A 17,432-nucleotide genomic window follows, 5' to 3' on the forward strand; every position below is an offset into this window, starting at 1 on the left:
AAGTTGGAGTTTGACGGCAGCAGGGGAGACGACTTTGACGATTTTGAAGGGGCCGAGCCATTTGTGGTCCAACTTTTTGGTTGGGCGGTCAGTCATGTAGTTTTGCACGCTGAGCCAGACTTGGTCGCCTTCTTGGTACTTTGGGGCTGTTTCGCAGTCTCGGTCGTAGTAACGGGCCATCTCGTCCGCTGCGTGTTCCAGTGCGGCCTTCGCCTCCTCTTGCATTTTCATCATTCTCGATGAGAACATGTCAGCAGCTTCCACCTCGGACGTGCGTGTGGGCTCTGTCCCCATCCTGGGGTGTTGGCCGGTGTCGAGTTCAAAAGGGGTTCGGTGGGTGGATGAGTGGATGTGGTTGTTGTAGGAGAATTCCGCCAGCGGAAGCCAATCGGCCCAGTCGTCTTGTCGGTGGTTGACGAACACCCGGAGATAAGCTTCGATCTCTTGGTTGACCCACTCAGTCTGTCCGTCCGTCTGGGGGTGGTAGGGCATCGAAGGGGTCAGTTTGATGCCTAGGAGGTCCGCGAGCTCTTTCGAGAAGCGGGAGACGAAGGCGCTCCCTCTGTCGCTGAGGATCTCCTCTGGGAGCCCGTGGTGCCTCCAGACGTGCTCTAGAAAGAGCCGTGCGATACCCTCCGAGTCTACGGTCGTCACGGTGGGGACCGCATGGATACGCTTGGACAGGCGGTCTACTACCACCAAGATGGCATTATAGCCTTTGGACTCTGGGAGCTCTCCCACCATATCTACTGAGATCACTTGCCAGCGGCAGGTGGGGACCTTGTTTGGGGTGAGCTTCCCAACTTTTCGTGAGGGGAAAGATTTGACGCGGTTGCAGGTGTCGCACCTGCGTACGTACCACCCGACATACTCTGCCATCCGGGGCCACCAGTAGTCGCGGGAGACAAGTTCCAGGGTTTTCCATCGCCCTGGGTGTCCCGTCGCCCGCGCATCGTGGTGTAGCTGCACAAGATCATGGCGGAGTTGGGGGTCTTTAGGGACGTACACCCTCCCCCGGTACAGAACTAGTTCACCCTGCCTCTCCCATTCGTCCGACCTTAGCGTCCCTTCTCCTCTCGCATTGCCTTTACCACCTTCTCGTCGTGGTCCTTTGCTTTGCATATCCGCTCTAGAATTCCTACCTCCTCTCCTTCTACCGAGATTCCCTCTGTTGCATGAGCCTCAAACCAGGCTGGTTGGAGGAGGGTTAGCCCTTCGTTGTCGTCCTTCCCTTTCGGGTGGTCAGCACGACGGGAGAGTGCGTCCGGTTTTCCCATGAGCTTCCCGGGACGGTGGACAAGGGTAAAGTGGAAGCGAGAGAGGAAGAGGGACCACCTAGCCTGGCGTCGATTCAGCCTCTGGGCCATCCGGAAGTACCCCAGGTTACGGTGGTCGGTATAGACCTCGACTTTCTCCTCTGCACCTTCTAGGAAGTGTTGCCACTCTTCAAGAGCCCGGACGATCGTGAGCATCTCCTTGTCGTACACCTCGTAGTTACGCTCCACATCCGTGAAGCTCTTGGACATGAACGCCACCGGGTGGAACTCCCCATCGGGTTGGAGCTGGGAGAGGACTGCACCGGTTGCGAAGTTGGAGGCGTCACACTCGAGCCTGAAATGGCCCGAGTCAGTGGGGAAGGAGAGGACTGGGGCAGTGGTGACGGCTTCCTTAAGGGCGTGGAAGGCATTGTCTTCGTCCGTGCCCCAGTTCCAAGCCTGGGTCTTCCGGGTCAGCTTGTGGAGCGGGCGTGCCTTTTCAGAGAAGTCCTTGATGAACCGGCGGTAGAAATTTACGAACCCCAGGAAGGACTGCACCTCCTTCACCTTGGTTGGGGTGGGCCAGTCAAGGACTCCACGGACCTTTACGGGGTCCATCGCAACGCTACCCTCCGAGATGATGAGGCCGAGGTACTCGATCTGGGTCCGCTCGAATTTGCACTTCTCCGGCTTCAGGAATAGCCTCCTCTTCCGTAGCGTTTCCAGGACCTCCCGGACGACCTTCCGGTGCTCCTCTAGGGTAGCTGTGAAGATGAGGATATCGTCCATGTAGCAAATGACGACCTCCCGGTCGATGAAGTCCCTGAGGATATCGTTCATCATCGTTTGGAAGGTCGCGGGGGAGTTACACAGCCCGAAGAACATTACCATGGGCTCGAACAACCCTCGGTTGGTTGCGAACGCTGCCTTCCACTCGTCTCCATCCTTGATCCGGACGTTGTTGAACCCCCAGCGTAGGTCCAGGGCGGAGAAGTACTTAGCGCTCCGGAGGCGGGCAAGGACGTCTGAGATCAGCGGGAGTGGGTACGAGTTCTTTATGGTAATCTCGTTCAGCTTCCGGTAGTCCTGTACTAGGCGTAGTGACCCGTCTTTCTTTTTGACAAAGAAGACTGGTGCCCCCATTGGGGACTTGGACGGTCGTATGCGCCCGTTCTGCAAGTTCTCGCACAGGAACTCGTCCAGCTCTTTCTGTTCCGGCCGCGAGAGGGGGAAGGTCTTTCCCCTGGGCAGCTTGGCGTCTGGTGCCAGGTCTATGGCATGGTCCCAGGGCTTCCGGGGGGGAAGCTGGTCGAAAGCTTCCTTCGAGAACACGTCCCGGAAGTCTTGGTAGTGCTCTGGCACTAGCGTCTCAAACAACGCAGGTTCTGCGCCCGGGTCGCGGGCCTCCTGGGCCATCCGCTGAGAGGGGGTCGTGGTGGCTCTTAGGTCGTGTCCCCAGCCTGGGGGGATGATTGCAGCGTAGATCCTGTCCCCCGGCTCTAGGGCAGGGTCTTGGTCCTCTCGTGCTTGTGGCTGTCTGCAGGAGGACGGGCAGCGAGACATGACGACCTTCTGCCGTGCCCAGTCCACCTCTGGGTTGTGGTGTAGCAGCCACGAGTGACCAATGATGAGGGATTGCCGCCCGAGGTTTGCGACCGCAAAGCGGGCTCGCTCTGTGTGCCGCCCGAACGTCAGGAGGGCTTCCAGCTCCTCAGTTATGGCTCCATTCTCGTTCGGGGTCCCGTCGACGTTACGGACGGGGATAGGTTGCGGGAGTGGGGTTGTCTCAAGCTTGTGCTTCCGGACGAACTCGGGGCTCACGAAGTTCCCGGTGGCTCCTGAGTCCAGGAGGGCCGATACAGACACTGATGTGAGTGAGGTTAGGGTGGTCAGTTTGACTGTGAGGTTAAGGGACCGGGGGGATTGCTTGGAAAGAACGTAGATAGCGGGCGGGGATACTGCCACTTCGGGCATTCCCTCTGTGGTCCTTCTACTCTCACAGGTTGAGGATGCGGTTTTCCTCTTTTTCTTTGCGATAACTCGGTGAAGTTTTGGCATTGGCGCTGCCTTACGCACACTGCGGTATTTACACGAGCTATCCTCTACGGGCGGCCGGGACGCATCCCTCACCGGTCGCCTTCCTGAAAATCCCCCTGAGTCTCTGTTTCCGGCTCTGCTTCCTCTGCCTCTGGTCCTTCAGTCAACTGCCTTTTCAGCCCTTCCATCAGCGCCCGAAGGTCTTCAGGGTGGAGGCGTCGTGCCCGGCGGACCTTGGGGTGTGGGCAGTCTCGCTGGATGTGCCCCGGGGTGTTACAGTTGTAGCACCGCCTCTGGTCAGTTCTCGAGCGGTCGAGATCCATTGGCTGTGGGCCCGCTCCCGTTGTGGGGTGGGCTGCTGGGGTAGGAGGTGGAGGAGTGGGTGCGAGTCGAGGGGGCGTGGGTGTGGGTCGTGCGTGAGGTGGGGTCACGGTCGGCAGGGGTCGGGTTGACGGGAGCAGGGGTTTAGGTGGAAACGCATGCGGTTGGGTGGCTTGGAAGCGTCGCCACTGGTTGTCTAGGAGGGTGGCCTCGCGTTTCCACTCTGCCCAAGTAGTGGGCATGGGGCGGAGCCGGTATATGCTCTCCTGGAGGCGGGAGTTAATGGCCTGCTCGAAACGGTCAACCAGTCCCACATCGCCCAGCCTCGAGGCAGGCCCCAGTATCTCGAACTCTTGGATGACCTTGTCCACAGAGTCGCTCCCCTGTCGGATGGCTGCCAGCTTCTGTCTGGCCGTGGCCTCCCGGTTCGGGTCCTGGAACATGGCGTCGAGTTCAGTGTTGAACTCGTCCATGGTGAGGGAGGGGGATCCGGCCGTCAGCAACGTGATCGTGCGTTGCATTGCCCATGCCCCTGCAGGTCCTCCTTTCATGTAGGACAGCACGAAAAGAATTTGGGAGAGGGCGGTGGGGAATTCAGCCGCGCGAACGTGGAAGTAAATCCCGCACTCGGCCTTGAAGCGGTCCAGGTCCTCGCTGGCTCCTGAGAAGGGAGTGGGGGGGGCGACCTTGGGTGGTTTGGGTCTGGGCGCGGGAGCGGGTGCAGGGGCTGGCGCAGGAGCGGGTGCTGGAGCAGGTGGGGGTGGGGGATGGTTGCGGGCCTGGTTCTCCACAATGGCTTGGAGCTCTTGGAAGCGAGCTAGCAGCTCCTCATACTGCTCTTCTGACACCATGGCTGGGGAGGCAGGGGAGATAGGGGAGGCGGGGGAGACGAGGTTGAAACCTTCTTCTGCTGTCAGGGACGCGTCCGGGGTGGAGGGGGCCCGGCTGTAGCGCCCGGCAGAGGGACCCTCTCGGGGGACGAAGCGGGCGCGCGTACTGACGGGCCCGATCTGGGACTATAGTCCCTGGCCACTTAGACTGAAGTGGAAAACGTGAATTGTTATTAAAAGGAAGAACTACACTACTTACCTGAAGTGGAAAACGTGAGAAGAAGGTTACTTCTTCAGTTCCCACTTCAGGTACATTTATGTACATGCGGCTTGGGTCACGTGACGGGTGCCACGTCATCTGCGGAGAGGGCCGCAGCCATCCGGGTATCCCCGCAGGGGATCCCGAGGGCGTCCGCGCGTGCTGGGCGTAGCGGGAGGTCGCCTGGGGTGTCCGAGCCGGACAGGTCAACAGTACAATGATACAAGGGAAGGTGGTCCGTGTAAATAGAAAGAATAAACAGAAAGGGAGAGTGAAATAAAGGAGGAAGAGAAAAGAGGGAAGAGGGAGGAAAGGGGAAGAGGGAGGAAGGATGGGTAGCGGGGAGCGGGTGAGGTGGGCCCAGGTGGGCCCGGGTGGAACCGGGTCAGGCGGGTGTGCCCTGACAATTATCCCCCTTGATGAGGTCCCTCACTGGAATTAGTTAGGTGGCCAGGTTGAAACAACGTACTTCAATATCGCACGACTCACAGTTGGCTTTTTGGGCCCGCTGTCAGGGACCGACCCGGGGTCGAGAGCGCCCGGGTGTATCGCCCGAGGCTGAGGGTCCGGTAGGTATGACGCGGGCCCGCGTAGCAGCGGGCCCGAAGCAGACAAGGGTCCCTGGCCACTAAGACTAAAGTGGGAAATGTGTTATTGTCATTATCAAGGGAAGTGTAAGCTACTTGCCTAAAGTGGGAAATGTGAGAAGAAGGTTGCTTCTCAGTTCCCACTTAGGCTGTGTTTATATACATGTGGTTGAAGGCCACGTGGGAAGCGCCACGTCATCCGAGCACACAGCCACCTCCGTCTGGGTACCTCCGTAAGAGGTCCTAGGAGCGTCCGGTGTGCGGGGGGTCGTCCGGTGTGTCCGGGTTCGGGCGCGTTACGCTGCAGCCAGGTCAATGGTACATTGATACAAAGGAAGTCGTCCATGTGATAAGAAAGGAATAAAGAGGAGAGAGAATAGAAAAGAAGGAGAGGAAGGAAGGGAAGGGAGAAAAGGGGAAGAGGGGGGAGGTCGGGAGGAGTGGATGGTGGGGCACTGGGTTAGGTGGGGCCGGGTCAGGCGGGCGTGCCCTGACACCCACCAAAATGACTCCAAAAATGTGTCGCTGACACCAGAGTCCTCCAGAACCTTCACCTCATCACTATCCCAGCCATTCCTAAAAGCGAACAAGTGTAGGTGTCGCTTGAACGCAGTTTCCGCCCTCGGCCTCATGGCATGCCAAGGTGGGTTTATCGATGCTGTTTACTCTAGTTAGCCCCCAAAAAACAAGGAATCTGGAGGCTACTTACTGTCACCCATACTAGGAATGTGGATCAATAGCCTGGAAAAGGCGTGGCTGGCTGCTGATGGATTGTGTTGAACGAATCCAAGTTGCAACTTGGTGCACTGCCACGGCTTATGACAGTCGGGCGACTTGGCTTATTGTATATTAACAGCTTTACTTCCAATGGATTTGGGCTTATTATCATTAGTGTTGTGCCTGCAATGATGTAGAAATATGAGCTTGTGTGATCCTATCCACCAGTAACCCAGACAGATCTCTAGCTTGGTTGGGACAAATTGCCCTCTGCCGAGCACCATCCTGACGGAACTTCACTGCTGCCACTCGTTTCATTTTGAATGTAGAGTGGACATGTACGAAGGCAACAACGTAAAAATGGGTGGGGGACTATGTAATTACAGTGCTGTTTAACAGATCGACAAGCTTATCAATGGCATATTGTGACTGCTCTTCGCCTTCTTCCTCAGATAGCCCATCATCCACATTGCCACCGTTTCCCCTGTCAGCTGTCTCATTCCCAGAAGGCAAATTGGGTTCAACGCTGAGTTGTTGATTATCGTCGGAGTTGCTTGGAGGCACCCACTCAGAGCGAGCAGAAGTACCAGTTCCACGTGGGGAACGATAATATGGATGGGACTCGAGGCGCGATAATTTCTTGCGGAGGTGGGCATTTGCTTCCACATGCCACTTGAAAGCCATCGAGATATATGACGCAAGGGTTGGGTTGCTAGCAGCCATAGCCTCGATAGTTACCTTGAGCTGTAGCTCCTCATCCCTCATAGAGGTCAGTATCCTGCGGGTTTCAACTCCGATGGTAACAAGTTCTTCTTTTGCACGTTGGAGGCTTGCCCAGGCACGGGTTGCTGCACGGAAATGCTCCTGCGACCATTCACAACTCCGAATATCATCACGACCCCGTAATAGTTCAACTGTGCTTGGGAAGTCGGGATGGGTTATGTCATCCCAAGTGAGGGATGGCTTCGGAGGTATCATTGCTGCGGCAGCGGTATTGTACTTCTCAAGGGTGGAATGAAGCGTCCTGCTCCATTTTCCGATCAACTGTGATATACGTTGACGGGTTTTGTAGTCTATGAATGGAAAAATTGATGTAATATCTGAAAACTATAATGAGGTACTCACCGGTCTTTGGAAGACCCATTTTCTCCAACTCAAACTGACGAGAGATAGCACGGTGTTCCAGATCATCAAGAAGGCGATGATACTTTCTCTCATTACGCAACTGGATGGCTTCCTGGCGCTGAGGAGAGTTTGCAAGCCAGGGCAAGGTGAGAGACGACGTTGCCTCCAGTGCAGAGACAATGCAGCGTGCATCCTCCACTTTGCGTTGAGCACGCGAAGCCTGGTAGGCGAGTTCCGAGGTTGGTGATGCAGATAGCATTGATAACAGAGGCCGAAGCTCCAACCTACTTAGATTTGTAGGTGGAATGCACGTTATGTGGGCAGCGACTCACTCAGCATTCTCTAATCGCTCCAGTGCTTCAAGGTACTCGATTTTGGCTTGCTCAGCCTTCGGCTCAGACCTCAGCGATGCAATGTACTCCTTCTCTTCTCGCAGAAATAGTGGACAGTCCCGGTCGAAATCGAATGATGGGTGCATGTGTTTCATTGCTTCTAAGACACCCATGGATTCGCGGATCTGCATCCACGCAGAGGTATGGTTCCCTAATAGGAAGTTGCCTATCTCCGGGTCAGAACTAGTTAATGTGAGTGGTGCCAATCCTCACCCAAGCGCTCATACTTATCCTGGTCCCACTTCTCAAAATGAAGGTGAATCCGGAAGTGACGGTAATGCACAGACGCGTGCCGGGTTACCGCTGCAACGCCATTACTGGAGGAGAATGCCTGTTCATTGCTTTCCCCATCTTCAATGCCCGCCCCTTCTTTGAGACCTATGAGGTGATCGAGCTGACACAGCCTACTGTGGGCAACACCGTGAAAGGAGCCGGTACAGCACAAGAAATTGGCCTGATGTGCCACATCGCCAATAGCAGAGCGGGCGAGCATGACGGAGAAGGTGCATCCAACATCGTAAGCAAAGAGGATGTTATGGCCAAACGTACTTATTAGTTTGTTTGCTGCTGCCACTGGGTACTTTGCTCTTAAAGCCAGAGTACATAGGTGCAGAAAGAAAGCAAGAATCGAGAATGAAAGTAACTTACAATTCCCCGCTTTTGACCATATCCATGACAAACTGGACAATGCCATGGCGGCAAATAATTAAAAATATGCCCGTTTCATCCATAACGCCGAGGGATCCAGCCTTTGTTGTTTGAGCCATTGGCCGAGAGTTCTTCCATCCAATGCACGATTCGGGGAGTGGGTCGCTTGGTCCTGTCTATATCACAGCTGATGTGATTTCATGATTACTCAAAAAGCGGACGATTACTATACTGTTGAGTCAAGCTGAGATTGTTTCTTGGTATTTTGAAATGCATCTACCTCTGATCGAGGTAAAAAGTAATCACTAAAAAAAGTCCGACAGTCAGATTCATATTGGTGTGGAAGGCGTGAAAGGGAAGTGTTTCCATCGCCAGTAACAATTAACTCGATGGGGCGCTTGGGCTCATCATGAAGCTACCATGGGACACGTCAGCGAGTTGTCAGTGGGGAGGATGTGACGTACCTTGTAATGGCATGCAGGGCATGAGTTCTTGAGGCGATAATCTGGCGTATCGTGCGCCATGACACGCTTTACAAAGGCGTTCACTCTCGTAATGATAGCATAATATGCCTCAAAAGCAAGCGAGACCTGTGTACGAAGGTATGGCTGATATACGACCTGGGGAAGGGTACTATCAGCCCCACGAAAAGTACTATTCTATCATTTGTACACTCACACAATGTAAATTGGCCAACAGTCGGGTAAATGACTGAATACTGAAGCTCGGTGACGTGCGCATCAGACAGTGGAGAAGTTCGAGTGAGCGTATCGAAATCGCTACGGTTGGATTGATGGGAGTGGCTGGGATGTAGCCAGCACGAAGAAGGGCAAATGTCGGTGAGGCCTCACCCGGATCCCGAGGCATGTATTCGTATGAGCGGCTGTCTTTGGAGAATGAGTATCCCATGTCGAAACAAAAAGAAATCCATACCAAAGATGTCGACAGCATAGATATAAACGAAATCTGAACCTTCAGGTGGTTCGCGGGAATGAAGCAGCGTACATTGAGGATTGCTGGTCTTGAACTTGAGATAAATGTCGGACAGACTGGGTATTAATGCTGCCCAGTGTGCCTGTGATGCATTGATTCGATTGCGCCATGAAATTCCTCTGCTTCGTCTACAAAAAGGGAGGTTGAAATAGCTGGTGCTCAGGTGGAGTAATGGGATGAAAAAAATGGTGCCTACTGCTTTGGTTGGAGCAGTGCTACTACGTCTGCAAGATCCTCATAAGTCATGTCTAGGGAGGAATAGTCAGTTGCGGTCTCATCGAGACCAACATTCCAGGCGTCATTCCCAGTAAGGTCAACGTCGTTTCTGATCTCATCTATCAGTGATGAAACAGCTGGAGAAGCATCTAAGGGGGTGGTTATGACCTTGCATTTATAGAGAGAACCAAGTTGAGGGTGGCTGGACGAGAATATAGTGGACTCTTAATTAGGAAGGTATTACCACTAAACAATAGTAAATACATGCTTCGAGGTTGTTCCTCCAACACACCCTCTCAAACGAAAGAACATGTAACCATCTAACATGAATCCATGATATAATGAAACCGGTGTGAAGAAATTGACTGAAAAAGAATGGAATAAAATTGAATGGGAATGGAGTGGTGAAGGGAATGTGGAAAGGTGAAATCCAATGGATGCGTGATCAAGGGTGCTAGTCCAATAATCAATGGTGATTGGTTGTCTTCCAAATCTGAGTGGATGCCATGCCAGGCAGTCGGTGGGGTGAGCCTTCTCAGCAATCCCGGGTGTCCAACTTGTCCAAAGTGTGCATGAGAATTAATACGATATTTGAAAGGGGGGGATCACCCTCTGAATCCACAGTGTTCCATGGTAAGGCAGTAAGGGAGTGGCCCCAATGGCCTGCTGGTGCCAGGTGCAAGGTGGGATTGGGTTGCTGCCTTTGAGCGCGCGTGATTGGACCGTGGGAAAATGAAAAAATGGTGACGTGGCAAGGAAGGGAAGGGAAATAAGAGTGTTGCATGCCTGTCTGAAGACTTAGAGCAAGGAGAGAAGGGGGGGTGCCAATTACTGCCTTCCAGGACTTCGAAGGGGTGCCAAGTCCGACCTTAAAGATGGGCGCCAGACTGGACTTGCGGGCCCAACACAAAACTTGAATGCCACACACCGGCCTTAACAGTGGGCGCCGGGTTGGACTTTCGAGCCCAAACAAACTTGAATAATTGCCACACACTGGCCTTAATAGTGGGCGCCAGGCTGGACTTCCGTGCCCAAAGACAAACTTGAAGGATGCCGCGCACCGGCCTTAACAGTGGGCGCTGGGCTGGACTTTAGTGCCCCAAAACAATGCCGTGTAGGACTTAAAAGGATGCCTGGTGTACAGGACTTAACAAATGCCGCATGGGACTTAAGATACGGGGGATTGCCCCTGCCTCTGCTGAGGACTTATGAAGGTGGTCAACTGCACTTTTACCAACTGCCGCGAGAGTCGGGCGGACTTCCTTGATACCTAAGCTTGTCCAGGCGAGCCGCCTGGGCTCATAACCTATAGAGAGAACCAAGTTGAGGGCGGCTGGACGAGAATATAGTGGACTCTTAATTAGGAAGGTATTACCACTAAACAATAGTAAATACATGCTTCGAGGTTGTTCCTCCAACAGCGTTCATTATCTACAACCTACATCACCTTTGAGGATTGATGACTGGGCATCTTGGAACCGCCTCCAGGCTGTCTTTCGCGCAATGAGGCCAGATTTGGTCGTATTCAAAGTGTCATTTACGAAATTTGTGTTGACACGCCTAGCTTTGCCCTTTGATTTTGGCATTGTGGGTGTCGATGGCATTGGCAAGAGTGGTACGATGGTTGAAAAAAAAAACACGTGATGGGGCCGTTAGACGCTGTACAATTTATTAGTGCATTGAATGTGCGATGTGCGTGCAGTGTATACAGTATGTATATAAGGGGAAGTCGAAGTCGGTGATGACACTTGAGACTGCAAGAGTTGAGGTTGTGCAGTTGTGCGGTTGTGCGCACAGACGCGATGTTGAGGTCGCGAGAAGTGTGGGAGGTCGAAGGGTTGCCAACTTAGGAAATCAATTCATTATCTGTCCACAAAACGTGATTTCGCATCTGGACTGTATGAAGTGTCTATATATATACAAGGGATTCCGAGAGCATGCAGAGCATCTGACAACGTGATTTGATATCCAAGAAGGTTGGGACTGTATGAAGTTGTCTATATATATACAAGGGATTCCGAGAGCATTCGGAGCATGCTCTGAAAACGTGATTTGATATCTAAGAAGGTATCAGAACCCCCCCTGACTACGACACCTAGTTACATTGATTCCGTGATGAGTAATAGGTGCTGGGGTATAGATGGCGTGTATCTCGGATCCGGATCCAAACCTGAGCCCGAAACGGATGGATGCATTCATTCGGTCCGTAACAGTCTTGTATTACTTATCAGCGGCCCAACAGAGCCGTGGGAACAAATATTTGCATTTTGCCGTATTTGGGAGAGAGAGTTCACGACCCGAGTGCAACATGTAAAAGATGGATCCTCTTGGCCTCACAGTCCCCCAATCCCCCCAATCCACTTCGATTGCATGCCCTCGCATTGTTTTCTCTGTCGGCTGAAAGGGAAGGTGCGTTCTCCGGTGAAGCATCTTTGCAGTTCAACTTCGCATGGACAATAGTCCTTCATCACTTAGCCTCGGTGCTTGCTCAACACGCGATGGCTTTGCCTGATTGGGGGCGCCAAAGGCGCGTTCTTGCATGGGCCAAACAATTAAGAGCAAACGAGTTCCTTGGCTAACTTCGCCTTCACAACTTTTCAGAGATGTGTCCAGCTTCCGAATCACTTACTCTGCACCGCATGTCAACACTTGCGTGTTGAGTGCATGCCTTGTTTGATAAAGGTTCCCAATGCGGTTAGAGTGAGTTGTGGTCTGTGTGATGGATGAAGGCTAAGATCATCCCTATAGAAATCCACCGAGGCTAGGGAGTGTCTGGAGGAGGCCAAGGCTTTGGCTTCTGGCGGTCCTGGGCATGTTGAGATAGGTACATAATGGGTCCCTATTCCCTGTCTGTCGTAGAACTCATTCTGATTCTTTTCTTTCGATAGCACTACTCCCCAAGACGCGACAGTTTCTTTCATATCTACAATCGAACCTCCAGGATACAGCAACTCAGCCTGTAGCTGACCCGATAATCTTCGCAACGAACACCATCTTTTCCCCAACGACTGTCCCGCCAAACAGGACTCATGAATGGGGGAACGGAGTGGATACTGGTTCAGCCTACAAGATGTCCACTGCAATTCCGCCACTAGACGCTCTCGGAAACGTGCCGACCATTAATGAGGCCCCATATTCTACCTTGGGCTCGTCTGGACATGTCAGAACTGATGACGAAGCGGCCCCCTTGCATGTTGGATCACTCCCTCATACCATTACCAGTCCCGAAGCAAGCCTCCCCCTTAATGAGACCATTTTCCATAACTTGCCACCCGCCTTCCAGCCAATGACCCTCAATGAGACGGTAGCCTACAGCGAGGATTGGAGTCTTCCGATACTGGACAACTCGCATGACGCTGTCAGCTGTGGAGGTGCTGGACCTTCGACAGCGCCTTACACCCAAGTAAATACGGGCCTTTCACATGAAACTCGCGCCGAAACTATGTGTAATCCATCGAATTGGAGCGAAGATGCTGCGGACTGGCTTAGAGGACTGGCGTGGAGTATGGGTTACTACCTCGTCCCTCGCAGCGCTGCCGTTTCCACTCATGGTGCCCTCGAATAGCTGTTTCTCTTCATGATCTAGTGACGATAAACTATTGATGTGGATCACCCTATCCTATGTGCGTCATTGCTTGCGCCATTAGCGGCTTCAGTGTTTGAATATTGTTGAATCTTCAAGTCCTTGTACAAAAAGATTTGTGATCTCATGACTCGTGCTTGCGTTCGCTAATCCATGTAATTCACTATTTGGTCTCGATGCAGAATTCGCGCGAATGCAAGATGGCGCTTCCATTGTGAACACAGCATGTAGTGCGGTCGAACACCCAATTGTACCGAAGTACTGTTGCTGACGTAGCTTTTTACCGAAGAATAATCATGTCATTCCTGAGTGCTCACATGCGTTGATTAACGTATAGAAATCGACTACGGCGAACGCACTGCAGTCATGGCGGAGCAATGGCGGAGGGCGGCTGACGAGTCGACGCTCGCATCTAAGTCATAGCGGTCAGCCACTGGGGTTTGGTTTGGACAGTAAGTGATAACATTCGACTTCTATCCAAGTCATCAGGTAAGGACTGCGTATTGCGAGCAAGCGCCACGCGTGATCGAAGGTGGATAAATATCAGCCTAGTCAGCCATCTAATGACGGCCTATAGGGGGGGGGGGCCGTTTGGCCTTCAAATGGGCCTAATAGGGGGTATTTACTAGTGGATGTCCTGGACATCCTGGTGAAGAAAGAAAAGGCCTGATCCATTCACCAGGACGTCCCCAGGATGTCCTAGGACATCCTAGATGTCCTGGGATGATTCTATAATTCAATCAAATTTGTATTATTCAGGGTAGACATTCAAAACATAATGCCGCAATTGAATCTGATTTCCCATGACAATCCTCGGGCTGCTCAACTGTCTGTGCACAATGCTGGCCACTGTCTGAAGGGGTGTCAGCACTGTTTCCCACGGTCTCAATGCACTTTAGATGGATAGCCCCTTTGAATAGCTTCCAGAATATATATTTTGAGACTGAATTGACCAATAAAACATCGAGAAAAACGCAAAATACTTTTTTGGACGCGTGGCTGTCCACCTCATGTCTGTGCACAGTGCTGGCCACTGTCCGGAGGAGTGTCCAGACTGTTTCCCACGGTGTCAACACACTTTGCGTAGTTGGATAGCCCCTTCAAATAGCTTCCAGAATATATAATTTGAGACTAAGCAAGTTATTGAGAAAAATGCAAAATACTTTTTTGGATGCGAGTCTTTGGGATAGTGCTGGGCCACTAAATTTCAGTGACAGTCATCGAAGTCATCGAAATTTCCGGGTCACTGATATCCCAAAAACTCGTGTCCAAAAAAGTATTTTGCATTTTTCTCAATAACTTGCTTGTCAATTTAGTCTCAAATTGGAAGCTATTTGAAGGGGCTATCCAACTACGCAAAGTGTGTTGACACCGTGGGAAACAGTCTGGACATCCCTCCGGACAGTGGCCAGCACTGTGCACAGACATGAGGTGGACTCGCGTCCAAAAAAGTATTTTGCGTTTTTCTCGATGATTTATTGGTCAATTCAGTCTCAAAATGTATATTCTGGAAGCTATTCAAAGGGGCTATCTATCTGTGTAAAGTGTGTTGGGGCCGTGGGAAACAGTGCTGACACCCCTTCAGACAGTGACCAGCATTGTGCACAGACATTAAGTTGGACAGCCACCATCAAAAGACTCGCGTCCAAAAAAGTATTTTGCGTTTTTCTCAATAATTTATTGGCCAATTCAGTCTCAAAATATATATTCTGGAAGCTATTCAAAAGGGCTATTCAACTATGTAAAGTGTGTTCAGACCGTGGGAAACAGTCTTGACATCCCTCTAGACAGTGGTCAGCATGTGCACAGACCATGGGATGGACGAGTATGGCATTCCGGGACAATTTGCAACCATTGAATCAAACTGAATTAGGACATCTGAGGATGAAATGACTGAAACTGAATGGCCAGGATGTCCTAGGACGTTTATAGTGAAAAAGGCCTTTTAGGCCCCATGCAAACGTCCTGAGGTCCCCCCTATAAAGGCCCACATAGTGGTTGTTCAAGGTGATTTTGCGCCCGATTCATTCATCATACATCCAGACATTCATCTCATCAGACATTCATACATTCACGCATTCAGCATCAGCAGCAGACATTCACGCCATCCACATTCACATTCTGTCATTTGATTTTTTCTTATCCTCTTGTTCTCGACTTCTGACTTCCTAATCAAGATTCCGGATTTAATCTTCCACACAGTCCGCTTGCTCCGTGCAACCAATTCAAAACAAACATCCCTCTCCATCCATAGATTTAAAGCCAACCCTCCATCTCCGATTACTCACCACTCATCCTCGTCATTTGTTTTTTTTTTTGCCTTGATGCCTCCACGTTGTTTGATTTGTCGACTAAAAGGAAAGGTGTGTCCCTCCAGATTCCAATACCCAATTCCCCACTCTCCTTTCAAACTTTGCATGCTCTGCGTACCCTCGCCATTCTCCTTGGAGAGCACGAAATGGCTTCACTCGATCGGAAAGTTCAGCTTGGAACACTTGATAATTCGATGCCTGGGGGGGAGGATATCTAGCTTCTCAGCTTGGAGTGACGGAGCATCGTGTCTATGTTGTTGAAATGCATAGACGACTGCCTCCATGACCTTCTCGACCCCGAAATTGATGGAAATCTACTACAAAATCGTCACATTCCTGTGACATAGTGTGACACAAACATTGAATTTTCATTTTCGAATTTTTGTTTCTTGCACATGACCTCCTCCAGCGTGTAGTTACTCACCTCAGTTTAAGGGATGCGTCGATTCACTATATTCCCAATCTTGTGGTCCATGTAGCAGGATGCGGATTGAATGCCTTGCCTGCTCGATGACGATTTCCAGTGAGGTCAGGGTATGTCTTTCCCCATCACGCTGATACTCTCTTGATAAAAAGAATGATTCTTAGAGATCGGCTAGGGGCCGGGAGTGTTTGTGTGAGGCTAAAAGGATGGCTGAGCCTGGGCGTGCATGGATCGGTATGTCTGATGCTTCCGAACCCCGTCCGACACCGTGATCGTACTTCTCTGTCTCCGTATGTAGCACACCTTCCAAAGTCTCGCCGGTTTCTTTCAGACCTGCAATCGATCCTTGAAGATTCAACGGGTCAGAGCGCAGCTGACGAAGGAAACCCCACCCAGCCTACTGCTTCCGTGCCGATGGCAACTCCAGTTCATGCGCCTCATATGCCGGAGAGCCAAACGCCCACCAGTACTGGCTTGCCCGATGGTTCGCTATCTACTACAGCCTTTCCAACGAATTATATTGGTGCCGCGTCAGCTGTTAATGGACCCCCCTACGCGTTTCCCATGGCGTCACCCGCGCATGAAAGCAATCTCGATGAAGAATTGCTGGATCTCCGAACCCAAACCTTATTCCCACCTTTCCAAGGTTCGGGAAAAGGATCCGCTTCGATTGACCCTACACTATTCAACATGATGCTGCCCTTATCTCAATTCAGTCCTAATCCCGAGATGGCTTCCCATTCCCAGATCTTGAACCCTATGTCGTTGGACACATCCCATCATGCTGGGCCTTCCAGATCCCCCTCTGACATCGTCAATCCAGTACCGATCGTTGGTGCGCTCGAAACTCCTGATCGTGTACAGGATAGGTGGATGAAGACGAACTCAAATGAAGATGTTGCCTATTGGCTTCAAGGCCTAGCTTGGAAGCTGGGATATCGCCTTGTCCCTCTCTGAGTTGACGCGGGCGGTGGTAGTTCCCCCGGACCGAGAAATGTGCTGCACATGTAAGTTGATCCTCGCGTTTGATTGAATGTTCAGAATTGCTGCTACGACTCGGTTTGCTTGGTGGTGTGTGATTGCGTGTATAGTCCTGGTGGTCTTCCGACTCGTGTTTTCCGTGTTTGTTTTACCTTTCTTGTGTCATGTGTCGAGTCGGTGATCTCTCGCTTGTTCCGTTGACCTACGGTCCTTGTACGTTTGGTTCCAATACATCTCGTGTTACCTGGACCCAATTAAGTAGCCGACGGATTCACTGCTTCTCTTCTAGCCCAGGTTCGGAGCAAATCTGGGACAGACAGGGAGGTTTTACAGATAATGTAGCAGCGGTATGGGAGTTGGATGATCGAAATGGAATCCCGGAAGCACAGCTGTGGTGAGAGAAGTGACTTGGGGAGCACGTAGATGAGAAACCGATTATAATCACGGATAGCAGTCAGCCACAGTGATACGTCCATTACTTCGGTCTGAAATTGGATCCTTTAAGCGCTTGTGCGGTTTGAGATTTTACGCGATCCGCAGTGAAAGAGCCATTAATTATTTCCCTCCTAGCTTGACCCGGGGTGAATGGTGGAAGAGGTAATTTAGAGAAGGTGTGCTCGATCGAAATGAAAGCAAAAGCTGCTCTGAAGTGGCCCCACACCAGACTCGTACCCAGTCGGAGGAGCTCCGTGGACGCGCAAAATAATAGCTCTTTACGCAATGTTCTCACGTTCTGGATTCAATACAAAAG

At 51.8% G+C, this 17,432-nt stretch overlaps 3 protein-coding genes across 3 annotated transcripts; 2 read left to right on the top strand and 1 right to left on the bottom strand.

Annotated features, from left to right (window-relative positions):
* Window positions 1–6,379: 6,379 nt before the first annotated feature.
* On the bottom strand, window positions 6,380–9,411 carry EI90DRAFT_3012844 (uncharacterized protein; the record flags this gene model as incomplete). The annotated part of the gene is made up of 11 exons (XM_039056598.1): window positions 6,380–7,080; window positions 7,133–7,416; window positions 7,465–7,690; window positions 7,738–7,902; window positions 7,933–8,111; window positions 8,173–8,348; window positions 8,405–8,587; window positions 8,637–8,762; window positions 8,851–9,059; window positions 9,106–9,293; window positions 9,362–9,411. 11 exons carry the CDS (start codon window positions 9,409–9,411, stop codon window positions 6,380–6,382), a joined length of 2,487 nt encoding a protein of 828 aa, XP_038921531.1.
* A 2,287-nt stretch (window positions 9,412–11,698) lies between these two features.
* EI90DRAFT_3038485 (uncharacterized protein) lies at window positions 11,699–12,325 on the top strand. Its single transcript, XM_039058864.1, has 4 exons — window positions 11,699–11,790; window positions 11,983–12,095; window positions 12,163–12,205; window positions 12,270–12,325. Exons 1-3 carry the CDS (start codon window positions 11,752–11,754, stop codon window positions 12,203–12,205), a joined length of 195 nt encoding a protein of 64 aa, XP_038921532.1. The 5' UTR covers window positions 11,699–11,751; the 3' UTR covers window positions 12,270–12,325.
* Window positions 12,326–15,749: 3,424 nt separating this feature from the next.
* EI90DRAFT_3038496 (uncharacterized protein) lies at window positions 15,750–16,360 on the top strand (the record flags this gene model as incomplete). The annotated part of the gene is made up of 2 exons (XM_039058865.1): window positions 15,750–15,810; window positions 15,865–16,360. A coding segment is annotated over one exon (199 nt), but the record flags the coding sequence as incomplete, so codon positions are not given.
* Window positions 16,361–17,432: the final 1,072 nt, after the last annotated feature.

Source organism: Cantharellus anzutake, assembly GCF_015039405.1.
Source record: "Cantharellus anzutake strain C23 chromosome Unknown EI90scaffold_6, whole genome shotgun sequence".
NCBI lineage: Eukaryota > Fungi > Basidiomycota > Agaricomycetes > Cantharellales > Hydnaceae > Cantharellus > Cantharellus anzutake.

Coding starts and splice junctions, on each gene's coding strand:
- EI90DRAFT_3038485 (XM_039058864.1), top strand. CDS start 11,752: ATGCCCTCGCATTGTTTTCTCTGTCGGCTGAAAGGGAAG. Junction 11,791..11,982: donor TCTGTCGGCTGAAAGGGAAG/GTGCGTTCTCCG, acceptor ACAACTTTTCAG/AGATGTGTCCAGCTTCCGAA. Junction 12,096..12,162: donor GTTAGAGTGAGTTGTGGTCT/GTGTGATGGATG, acceptor TGTCTGGAGGAG/GCCAAGGCTTTGGCTTCTGG.